The sequence below is a fragment of the Delphinus delphis genome, chromosome 3 (assembly GCF_949987515.2).
Source record: "Delphinus delphis chromosome 3, mDelDel1.2, whole genome shotgun sequence".
Classification (NCBI taxonomy): Eukaryota; Metazoa; Chordata; class Mammalia; order Artiodactyla; family Delphinidae; genus Delphinus; species Delphinus delphis.
Genome location: NC_082685.1, coordinates 46,895,943 through 46,908,489, shown reverse-complemented (window position 1 = coordinate 46,908,489; position 12,547 = coordinate 46,895,943). Strand labels below are relative to the sequence as shown.

At 49.3% G+C, this 12,547-nt stretch overlaps 1 protein-coding gene across 2 annotated transcripts in view; it reads left to right on the top strand.

Moving 5' to 3' along the window:
* Positions 1-12,186, top strand: part of NDST1 (N-deacetylase and N-sulfotransferase 1) — a 72,161-nt gene extending 59,975 nt beyond the window's left edge. For both annotated transcript variants that reach the window (XM_060008519.1, XM_060008520.1), the window contains exons 12-15: positions 308-478; positions 1,146-1,255; positions 2,971-3,073; positions 6,662-12,186. In XM_060008519.1, the coding sequence (XP_059864502.1) occupies positions 308-478; positions 1,146-1,255; positions 2,971-3,073; positions 6,662-6,781 (504 nt within the window). In that variant the 3' untranslated portion in view covers positions 6,782-12,186. The remainder of the gene's footprint in view (positions 1-307; positions 479-1,145; positions 1,256-2,970; positions 3,074-6,661) is intronic.
* Positions 12,187-12,547: the final 361 nt, after the last annotated feature.

The following is a 12,547-nucleotide window of genomic DNA, read 5'->3' as shown; positions in this document are numbered from 1 at the left end:
TTGACTTGTCACGTACAGGTGGTTTATGGATATGGCAGAAATCACAGAGGTGGTGTGAAGCAACCAGCATTTGGAAGCTCTGATCTAGTCCAACTCCCGTCTCTCAAAGATGGGGAAACTAGGGTTCCCAGGGGCTATGACTTCCCTGAAGTCACAGGGTAATGACAGGTAGAACCAGAACTTGAACCCAGGGCTCCTGGTTCCAGCTCAGGATCTTCTGGCTGCCTCCTGGTTTCTGTCCCACAAAAGCCTCTTCCCTTGGTCCCTCCACGTGACATGCTGACCCTCTCTCTCCCCTCGTCTGCAGCACCAGCGAGCCCATGATGACCCAGTAGCCCTGAAGTACACCTTCCACGAGGTGATCACAGCTGCGCCCGATGCATCCTTGAAACTGCGCGCCCTCCAGAACCGCTGCCTGGTCCCCGGCTGGTATGCCACCCACATGGAGCGCTGGCTCAGCGCCTTTCACGCCAACCAGGTAGCTGCCTGTCCCTGACCCTCGGGAGGGCAATCACGGCCCTGGCTCTGGGCGGTTAGCAGAGCGCCTCAAAATCTCTTTTACCAGTTACAGGGCCAGACATGGTGTCATTGGAGAGTTAGATCTTTGGGGCCTTCAAAGGTTTCAGTCTTGTTTATCCCAAGCCCTTGTCCCATCACAACAGGCTCTTTATCCCTAAGGGGACCCAAAAAGCTCTGGGATAGGCCCCTGGGAGTGAGGGAGACAGGCGTGTGTGACGGAGGGAGAGCCTGGTTGCAGAGGTAGATGGGGCCAGATTGCTGAGGCATTTTAGGGAAACCCTTGGAGGATTTAGGCAGGAGAGTGACATGTGGTCCAAAAACTTGGAGAGAGGCAGAGAGGGGGTGTCATAGGGATATGAGGGGCAGGCAGGGTTTTGCCGATAGCCTAAACCCTAGGAGAGGATGGCATTGGTCAGAGGAAGCTGGCAGAAAGCAGGGAGTTAGTTAGACTGCCCAGGACTGAGGCATGGGGGCACCTCCCATCCACAGGTGGAGGAAGAAGCAGTCTACAGAGTGTGGGGTCCCCAATTTATAACCATGGCTGCTGACCCAGAAGACTGGGGGCCTGTTTGCCACTGGAGTGAAAACAGGTTCAGATCACACTCTCCTTTTGCTTTTTTTTCCAGATTCTGGTCTTGGATGGCAAACTGCTGCGAACGGAACCTGCCAAAGTGATGGACACAGTGCAAAAGTTCCTTGGGGTGACGAACACCATTGACTACCACAAAACCTTGGCGTGAGTGTTACCCTGGCCTTTCAACGGGGGGATGTCCTGAGCAGGCACCTGGGCCCAAAAGCCAAAGGCTTGAATGATTAGGAGAAAAACACAGATTAGTCAGCAAATGTGAGGAAGTACGCATGTCCCTGATGGCAGTCTAGCAGGAAAGTTAACGTGACTTGAGTCATATTAATAAAGATATTGACTCAGGAAAAAGGGAGGTGATGACTCTGTTCTACTCTGGTCAGTCCTACACCTGGGGTGTTCTTTTCACTCTGGGCTGAACATTTTCAGTGTTTTACCTAAGTGAGTTAGACCAGCAATGAGCAATTCCAGTTCCCACAAGGGTTTCTTATCATTAGATGATGACTTCAATATAATTTAAGGAAAAAGATACTATAAATATTGTCATTGACTAATCATCCCCATCACTCAAAACCCAGTGCAAGTGCACTGAGAACGCTGTCCCAAGATGGATAAGTGCCGGCCTGTGTTGAGGGGGCTCAGGGCTGGGGAGAGGCTGTCTCCTAGGGTATATCACAGACAGGTGACACACTCATCTGAATGAGGGAGTCTCAAGAGAAGGAGAAACAGTCACCTTCCCCAGCTACCTTCTTAGGAAAGCCCTTCAGCAAGAATATTCCCTTCTCCTTACTTTGGAAGTTGAAAACGGAAGGTGGAAAACGGTAGTCAGTCCTTCCCTTTGAGGGTAGAAAGGAGCAGCAGCTGCGGGTATGGCTGTGGCAGTAGAGATGCCTGGGTTAGGATCCCAGACCTCTTCGTTAACTGTGGGCCTCGGACATGTGTCGTAGTTCCTTCAAGCCTCACTTTCCTTCTCCGTAAGTTGGGGATAAAGGTAATAATTCCCACCTCCGGAGGGTCACTGTCTTGAATGAAAGCATGTGGGTGGCGCTCTTGGCTCAGTGCCCGGGATGTACTAATCTCAGTAAATGACAGCTACTCTCATCATCATCATCACCACCATTACCATCACATGTGCCTACCCTGGGACCCATTCAAAAATCCCTATCTCCCTCTCCTGCCAAATGTGAACTGTGTTTTCCTTCTGTCCTCATGCCCAAGAACCTCCTAATGGTTCCTGATCTGGGACTGAATTCTGACGCCATTATGCCTCTCCTCCCCATGACAGCATCAGATCTCCTCTCCCCAAAATACCTTTGAAGGTCCAGCATGACTTCAATTCTGAAGGCAGTCTTGCTCTATCATTTCTGAAATTCATTAGAAAAGAACCACAACTTTCCAGTGATGCACATGCTTAAAGGCAACTGTAGATACAGCACTTCTTGATAAAGATTGAATTTATTAAAAAGCAAAAGAACCTCCACTAAACTTTTTTCCCCCTACTGGGTTCTCACCCCTGAGCTGGAGAGTGCTAAGAGGACCCCCAGAATAAGGAAGGATGGGAAGTGTTCATGTTAGGGACTTGCTGCAGCAAATGAGCCTGCCCAGTCAGGAGAAGAGAGATCTCAGAGCGTGCGGCCTGCCTTCTGCTGAGAAGAGGGGGCAGGTGTGTTTAGTGGAGCCCAGAGCCAGAGCTTGGGCAAACAGATGCAAGTATCAGTCCCACAGACCAGAGTTTGCCGATGGGAGTGGATCCTGTGATTTTCTAGGAGGCTCTGCCATTCCTGAGGTCTGTGAACATTGCCTGAAGTGGGAAGGGGCTGGGCTCGGCCGGGCCAGCTCCCACCCACAGGCTTTCCCCACCTTCACAGGTTTGATCCAAAGAAAGGATTTTGGTGCCAGCTGCTCGAAGGAGGAAAAACCAAGTGTCTAGGCAAAAGCAAGGGCCGGAAATACCCAGAGATGGACTTGGATGTAAGTAGCAGACCTGCTGCCTGCGGCAGGGGAATAAATGTTGGGGGTCCCTGTACTGGAGGGAGTCTTCTCTTTACCTGACACCCAGCACTCAATGGTCTTGGCATTTCTTGGGTGGTGTTCTTAACAGGAGGAAATGTGGGCTAGGGGATATAGTGGATCAGAATTGATTTAGTCAAATGAGTATTTCTTCTACAAGGGCTGAATGCAATGGGGCTTTGAGAATGAATCAGACCTGCTCTTTGCCTTCAAGGAGCTCCTAGTCTAGGAGGGAAATGAGTCACATGTGCCAATAAGTAGAATACAAGGGAGGAAGTGTTTTGTGTAGTTAGGTATGAACAAGTGCTGTGAGACTTCAGAACAAGGACATGCCACTTGAAGTTGGATGGGTAAGAAGGCTTCTCAGATGAGGTGGGGGGGTGGGGGGGTGTCTCTCGAGTTGGGTCTGGAAGGATGGGGTGGTATTTGGACCTATGGCATGGAAGGATAAGGCATTCTTGTAGGAGGGGATGGCATGTATAAGGATATAGGGGAAAGGGCACACACTGTGACTCTGGTTACATTTCCCTTTTTTTTCCATTACCCCTTGATAATTTTTTAAAAACTGAAGTATAGTTGATTTATAATATTGTGGTAGTTTCTTGTTCCCTGTGGTATACGGTAAATTCTTGTTGCTTATCTGTTTTATATATAGCAGTATACCTGTTAATCCCATACTCCTAATTTGTCCCTCCCCCTTCCCTTTCCCCTTTGGTAACCGTAAGTTTGTTTTCTGAGTCTGTTTTGTAAATAGATTTATTCTTTAGATTTCACATATAAGTGATATCATACGGTATTTGTCTTTCTGTCTGACTTACTTCACTTAGTATGATAATCTCTAGGTCCATCCACATTGCTGCAAATGGCAATATTTCATTCTTTTTAATGGCTGAGTATTTTATAGTGTGTGTGTGTATATATATATATATATATATATATATATATATATACCACATCTTCTTTATCCGTTCATCTGTTGATGGACACTTAGGTTGCTTCCACATCTTGACTATTGTAAATAGTGCTGCTATTAAATTGGGGTGCATGTATCTTTTCAAATTAGAGTTTTTGTCTTTTCTGGATATATGCCCAGGAGGGGATTGTCGGATCATATTGTATAGATCTAGTTTTAGTTTTTTAAGGAACTTCCATACTGTTCTCCGTAGTGGCTGCACCAATTTATATTCCCACCAACAGTGTAGGAAGGTTCCCTTTTCTCCACACCCTCTCCAGCATTTGTCATTTGTAGATATTTTAATGATGGCCATTTTGACTGGTGTGAGGGGCTGTCTCATTGTAGTTTTGATTTGCATTTCTCTAATAATTAGCAATGTTGAGCATCTTTTCATGTGCCTCTGGCCATCTGTATGTCTTCTTTGGAGAAACGTCTATTTATGGCTTCTGCCCAGTTTTTGATTGGGTTGTTTTGATATTGAGCCGCATGGGCTGTTTATATATTTTGGAGATTAATCCTTTGTTGGTTGCTTCATTTGCAAATATTTTCTCCCATTCTGAGGGTTGTCTTTTTGTTTTGTTCATGGTTTCATTTGCTGTGCAAAAGCTTTTAATTAGTTCCCATTTGTTTATTTTTGGTTTTATTTTCATTACTCTAGGAGGTGGGTCAAAAAAGATCTTGCCGCGATTTATGTCAGAGAGTGTTCTGCCTATGTTTTCCTCTAAGAGTTTTATAGTATCCGGCCTTACATCTAGGTATTTCATTCTTTTTGATGCGATGGTAAATGGGATTGTTTCCTTAATTTCTCTTTCTGATCTTTCATTGTTTGTTAGTGTATAGGAATGCAAGAGATTTCTGTGTATTAATTTTGTATCCTGCAACTTTATCGAATTCATTGATGAGGTCTAGTAGTTTTCTGGTAGCATCTTTAGCATTTTCTGTGTATAGTATCATGTCATCTGCAAACAGTGACAGTTTTACTTCTTCTTTTCCAATTTGGATTCCTTTTATTTCTTCTTTTTCTCTAATTGCCGTGGCTAGGACTTCTAAAAACTATGTTGAATAAAAATGGTGAGAGTGGACATCACTGTCTTGTTCCTGATCTTAGAGGAAATGCTTTCAGCTTTTCACCATTGAGAATGATGTTAGCTGTAGGTTTTTCATATATGGACTTTATTATGTTAAGGTAGGTTCCTTCTATGCCTACTTTCTGGAGAGTTTTTAATCATAAATGGGTGTTGCATTTTGTCAAAAGCTTTTTCTGCATCTATTGAGATGATCATATGGTTTTTATTCTTCAAGTTGTTAATATGGTGTATCACATTGATTGATTTGCAGATATTGAAAAATCCTTGCATCCCTGGGATAAATCCCACTTGATCATGCTCCTTTAAATGTATTGTTGGATTCAGTTTGCTAGTATTTTGTTGAGGATAAAGATCAGAGCAGAAATAGAGATGAAAACAATAGCAAAGATCAATAAAACTAGAAGCTGGTTCTTTGAGAAGATACACAAAATTGATAAACCTTTAGCTAGACTCACCAAGAAAAAAAGGAGGGCTTCCCTGGTGGCGCAGTGGTTAAGAATCCACCTGCCAATGCAGGGGACATGGCTTCAAGCCCTGGTCCGGGAAGATCCCACACGCTGCGGACCAACGAAGCCTGTGCTCTGCAACTACTGAAGCCCAGGCACCTAGAGCTAGTGCTCCGCAACAAGAGAAGCCACCGCAGTGAGAAGCCTGCGCAACACCATGAAGAGTAGCCCCGGTTCGCCGCAACTAGAGACAGCCCCACGCACAGCAACGAAGACCCAACACAGCCAAAAATAAAAAATAAAAGTTTTTTTAAAAAAGAGAGGACTCAAATCAATGAAATTAGAAATGAAAAAGGAGACGTAACAACTGACACCACAGAAATACAAAGGATCCTAAGAGACTATGACAAGCACCTATATGCCAATAAAATGGACAACCTAGAAAAAAATGGACAAATTCTTAGCAAGGTACAATCTTCCAGGACTGAACCAGAAAGGAATAGAAAATATGAACATACCAATCACAAGTACTGAAATTGAAACAGTGATTAAAACACTCCCAACCAAAGTCCATGACCAGATGTCTTCACAGGTGAATTCTATCAAACATTTAGAGAAGAGTTAACACCTATCCTTCTGAAACTCTTCCCAAAAATTACACAGGAAGGAACACTCCCAAACTCATTCTACGAGGCCACCATCACTCTGATACCAAAACCAGACAAAGATACCACAAAAAAAGGAAATTACAGGCCAGTATCACTAGTGAACATAGATGCAAAAATCCTCAACAAAATACTATGTTTCCCTTTTCTTGTTTGCCCCTGGTTTTAATTCTCTCTCTTCTCCCTGTCAATCACAAGAATTTTGACCTTGTGTGCTGTATTTTGGTGCTCCTACTATATGAGTTTTCTTTTGAAGGTTGTGATTTTGAAGAAGATTGTGAATAAATAATGGGAGTGTGGGATGATGCCAACAGAATGGTGGTTTTTAAAGAAGAGGGGGGGGTCACTCTTGAGTCAGCACATGACCAAGATCTGAGCTTTCCTTCCTGTTACAGTCCCGTGCCTTCCTGAAGGACTATTACCGGGACCACAACATCGAGCTTTCCAAGCTGCTGTACAAGATGGGCCAGACACTGCCCACCTGGCTACGGGAGGAGCTCCAGAACACCAGGTAGCCACGGCCACCACAGCCAGACTGAATGTGACGGCAGGGATGTCCCGCCACACGCTGAGCCAGACTGACCTGCAGAGTGGGGAGCTGGGCCCGGGCTGGCCAAGTACTTACAAGCAATACTCTGCTGCAGCCCAGGTAGGGCCAGGAGAAGAGCCCAGGCAGGTCCACACGCACCTCAGAGCGTCCAGTGCTGGGTTGGTGGCCTCTAGGACCTCCTTCGCCAACCAGGGTCCATTCTGCTCATAGTTGTTCATGGGGAGGCCACTTCCTGTTGGTGAAAGACCACAAGCTGGTAGGAAGCAGTCCACAGGACTCTGTTTTCTGTCCCTGTGTTCCACCCACCCTACCCTCTCCATCCCATCACTCCCTGCTCCAGTAGGGTGTCCACTCAGTAGTAGTTTCCCTGTCCTCTAGACAACGAGGAGAAGAGCCCAGCTGGGGCTTTTGCCAAACCAGGGAGAGAGATTGGACGTTTCCGTGATGGTTCAAGCCAGGCTCTTCAGAGGGGTCAGCTGGGAACCCAGAGGTGGTCCCTAGGCTGGGTGTGAGCGTGTCCAGCTCGAGAGAACGCTGGACCTCCACACCCATTCTGCTTCATACCTTCCCATCTCACCTTCCCTCTTTAGAGAGAGAACCGCTGGTTCCTACAGTACCCACCCAGTCCCAAAGGCCTCCTTCAGGGCCCTGGGGCACTGCCACGCATTTGGACCCAGAGACCCAGGCCTCAACCCTACCCCGTCCTTCCCCCTGGGATATGACATGTGGTGTTTCCTGTGGTAAAGGACTGAGGCGGTCGTGGAGTCGGCCGTATACATGTCCCAGTGTACATATGTTGTCCCTAAGCCCCCCTGGCCTTGGCCCCTGGCAGATGCTGGGCAGACTTGCTGAGACTGCCATCCCTGCTCTGCGCCAGCTGCCTGTGGCCAAGGGTTTCTAGAGAGCCCCTTAACCTCCCAAATACTAAGAAGCTAAAGTATTTTAATATTTTTTTTCTTGGTGCCAGAGTTTATACCCTGGGTGCTGGGGTCGCACTGTGTTACATATATATATATAACATGTATATATATATATATATATATATTATATTTTTTTTGGTTGGGTTTGTTTTTAATTCAGTCGTACAAAATGGTGGCAGGCCCCAGTCCCAAAGGGCGTCGTATCTCAGTGCTAGAGAATGGGATGGAAGGGGGGGGGGGCGTGTTCATGTGCGGAGGCCTCAAGGACACAGCATGGAAGTGCCCCAAAGGGCGTCGTATCTCAGTGCTAGAGAATGGGATGGAAGGGGGGGGGGGGCGTGTTCATGTGCGGAGGCCTCAAGGACACAGTATGGAAGTGCCCTGGGAGAGGGCAAGTGCCATGGCCGCCCCGGGGCTGCCCCAGGTGAACAGGTGGCGGGATGCATAAGGAAGACCTACTCTTTGCAGGAGATCTGGCTTCATGAAGCGCGGTGACCCTGGGGCACTTTTGGCCAAAGGAAACAGCCAGGCTGGGGTAGGAGACCCCGGGGCTTAAAGGCTGGCCTGTTCCCCTTCTCCTCACATGGTGCTAGGTTGGGAGCTGCCCTGGGAGCCACAGAACTGTCTCCAGGCCCCCTGCCGACAAAGCGGGGGGGGGTCTCTGGGCTATTTTCTGGTTGGGGCCTGCTCCTACCCACCCCTCCCGCCCCCATCTTTTAACAATGTGAAGTGACTAAGGCTGGGGTGCCTTTCCCCAGCCCCTCCCACTGCCAGTTCAGCTTTGAACTGACACCTGGGAAATCCTTTCTGGAGAGCCTTGTCTTGTTCAGAAGACTCTACCATGTTGGGGCTGAAGGGTCCTTCAATGGGTGTGGACACAGGTCCAGAAATGGGAGGTGGCCTCTGGGGCTGATGTCACAGAACCGATTGGGAGCAGGGCCAAGAATTGAACTCGAGGCTCCCAATGCCGCGCCCAGTGCTCTTCTTCCAGTGCCACACTGCCTCTGAGCCCGTCCTTGGGACCCTACTCCGTGCCAGGTTGCTGTCCCTCCTTTAGTCACGCCCTTGGTCATTCCAGGATATGGGGACAAACCACTCCTTCCCAGCCAGGGTGCCTTTGAGCCTTCTCAGTTCCAGGTCTGCATTTGCATCCCTGTCGTGCTCTCCCCACCTCAAAAGGTTCTTTCCCAGCCTGGGAGCCTGGATCTTAGTTCCCAGGGTCTCCACTGGGATGGAGAAGTGGAATGTCCTACGGGGCCAGCTGCATCTGGCTCTACTGCCTCCCGAGTGAAGCGCTTCCATCATGCTTCTCATTGGGGCCTTAGAACCCGGGAACCCTGGTTGCTGCTAACCCTGCAGGGGATGAGAAGCAGAGTGTCTGAGGACAGGGTGGCATGTCTGCGTGTACGCTTGTGAAGACTTACCCGCACCAGGAACCAGACTCCCAGAGCGGGCAGCAGCTTCCATAGTGCAAAACCTGGGCCTCACTTCCCGTCTGTCAGCGCGGGGCTCTGCTGCATGACCCGTGAGGATGTCACAGCTCCCACCATCTGAGATCTTCCCTCTGGGCCTGGACACCTGGGCAGGCTGCCCAGAGCCTGTCCTCGTGGGGCGGGCAGGTCCGCTCCCCTCGTCCTCTGGCCTGAGGAAGAAACAGGCAGGTTTGAGGCCCTGTGGTAGCAGAGGAAATGCTGGAGACTTTTGTCCAGGCCCTTCTGGGAGGCTGGGGACTTGACCTGTCACATGTTCTCAGTCTGTCTTGTCACTGCTACTTTTTCCCTTCCCACTAACGAATCTCTCTCGAGAACCCACTTCCAGGACTGGTAGGTACTGGGGAGAGGAGAGAAGTCCCTCTAGGTTCTCTCAGCTGCTGAGCACACAGATTCCCCACCACCACCACCACCACCACCACCACCACCACGAGAGGAGAAAACCAGAGGTCAGTGGGTGCAGTATCCTCAGCATCTTCCATGTTTACTAAGTCACTGGCCAAAAACAAGAAAAAAACCTCTACCATCCCTTCTGCCATCTCCTCCACACACCTGTGCCTCAAGCTCGGTGCAGGTGGGATGTGCAGCTGCCTCCGTCACTCGGGGCTCTAGAGCTGCCCACAGTGCGGGCATCTTGCACCTGGAGGAGGAGTCTGAGGTTTAAAGACTGGCCTCTTTCGAGCCCCTACGTAGGAGCAGCCGGTGCCTCTGGGGCCCAGCTGAGGGAGCAGTGGTCTGTTCCCAGTAGAAGAATACTACTAGGTTGACTCGCAGAGATTGCTGGTCCCAACATCGAGCCGTCCCCACAGGTTTGTTAGGAGAAAGAGCAAGTAAATAAGTAAGTGTTGTACCAAATATTTTATCATGAGCTCCCACTGCCCACCATTCAGACTTAAAATTAGTGTTTTGCCACATTTTAATCTTTCCTTCCGTACAAGCATATTTTCTCTGAACTAGTTTAAAAGTTGCAAACAGAAGGAGACTCCACCCCAAATGCTTCAGCCTGCATCTCCTAAGAGCTAGGACATTCTCCTACAATTGGCCCAGTATCACACCCAGTATCACAACAGTAATTTCCCAGCAACATCTGCTAATCAACCCATATTCACAGTTCTCCCAAATAACTTAACACCTGGTTTTGGAATCGGGAACTAGTTAAGGTACACATGTTGCATCGAACTGTGTTTCCTAAAATCTCTTTCAAGTCAGTAAACTTTCCCTTCTGCTCACTCTGGTTGTTTGAGTGACATTATTTCGGAGGCTAGCAGGCTGCTGTCCTATAGAAGTCCCACATGCTGGATTTGTCTGTTTCTTCATGGTGTCACAGAACAAGTTCCTCTAACCCCTGTATTGGCAAGGGTGATTTAGGCTATGGGGATTGGTACCTTTTGTGCTGACTTGAAAACTTCAGTCCATCCTAAGATGCCCCTCTGCTGTCACCTGTACCAAGTGCCAAGTCAGCAGAGGGGCCTGCCAGAGCTGGAGAGGGCGAGGGAGGAGGCATCACAGCCGCGCCTGGGAGGGTCTAGAAAGAAGAGGCTGGACCACGCAGTGTGGGCCTGTCGGGAATGAGACATCCCGGACTCAGAAGATCCTGTGCTGCCCCCTTTGCTCCTGGTGATGGAGCACAGGGCACCAAAGAGCATCTCTCTTTCTCTCTGTTTTGTGGTCTCTGGGTTTTCATTTCCTGGAGGCCCATGGTCTGTGTGCACTGGAGCAGAGCCAGCCCCTGGGATGCACCAACGAAGGGCTCCGCGGGGGGCGCTGCCCCACCCAAACTGCGGTTGCAGAGAAGAGCACTGGGCTGGAGGCAGGAGATGTGAAATTTTGTCCCAGTTGAGTACACTGAGTAGCTGAGTGACAGTTTTCCTCCCAGGGACTCAATTTCCCCATCTAGAATGAGCAGATGGGCCTACAGCATGGATTTTCAGACATCAAAGAAGGAAGCAGGTCTGCTGTAGTTGAAGTGAGGATGGAGGTCCCAGGCCCCCCGCACCGCTGCCCACGAGGCACTGCTGGGTCCCCAGGGCTGCCTGCCCCCAGAGGCTTTCCCTCGCCAGCTCAGACAGCCAGAGACATTTTTTAGTTCCCACAAGGGAGAGGCATGGGCTTTGTGTGGGGTCAATGTCAAGGGCCTATGGGGGGACTCTGGCTGTGTTTTATCCTAATAAGTTCACCCCTCTCTCTCTCCTTCCTCTCTGTGGCCCTTGAGGAGAATGAGGGCCGAGAGGGTTTTCTATGACTGTGCTAGCTTTTATTATCAGCAAGAGGGCTCCTTTTGTAATTTGTGCATGAAATTCATGTCATTTCCTGGGGAGAGGAGAGGGCTGACTGGAGAGGGTGCGGGGCACATTAGGGGAGCAGGCAGAGGTTTCCTTCCCTCGTGGGAGTGCGGAGAGGAGTAGAGAGGGGGGCGCTACCCCGCTCACCTGGCCAGGGCTCTCAAACCAGCCGTTTTGGGTTGTGTTAAAAGTGGGAACCTTCCCTCCATTAATGTACAATCTTGAACTAACTGCTAATAAAGTGGGGTTCTGTTTGTACACATTGGTCCTGTCTGTCCGTCTGTCTGACGTTTTTGCAAGGCCCGCAGGGGAGGGTGGAAAGAAGGATGTTCACATGCACGGCCAGTCTGGCCACCCCCGTACACACAAGGTGACTGTGAAAGATCAGTTCAATGGATTGTAAACTGAAGCTTTTCCAGATAGCAGAGGCCTGTCCCAGGACAGCCAGTGGGGTGTCTCAGGTGACAAAGAGCCCTCAGCCACGCTAGATGGTTGAGAAGTGCTGGGGCTGGAGCACTGCACTGAGGAGAGCCTCAGTCTAGAATTAGTTCTGCTATCAGTGTGTGAAGTGACCGGGCCAAGTCACTCTTATGCTTTGATCCTCGGTTTCCCTCATCTCTTAGGGGTGTGGAAGGAGTTGCACTCAGTGGCTACTCTGGCGAACTTGCTTAAAATGCAGATTCTCCGGCTGTGCCCCTAGAGATTTCTCTCTGGCAGATGTGGGGTGCGGCCCGAGCACCTGCATTTTAACAACCTCTCCAGCACTCTGGGAAACCCTGGCTCAGATAGAGGGCTTCTACGGGTTCTAATTAATTCAGAGTCCCACTGCCCGACGAATGAAAACTTTGGGTAAAAACCAATGACTTCCTAGCCCTCCCAGCCTGGTTGAGTTTGAGATTTGCGGGGGAGGGGCAGAGGCAGGGAGCAGAGAGGCAGGAGCCTCTGTGGAACTTTACGAAATGCACATTCCCAGGCTCCCCCAGTCCCGTCCACTCAGTCAGAACCTCTGGCAGGGAGACCCAGAAATGTGGCTTTTAAA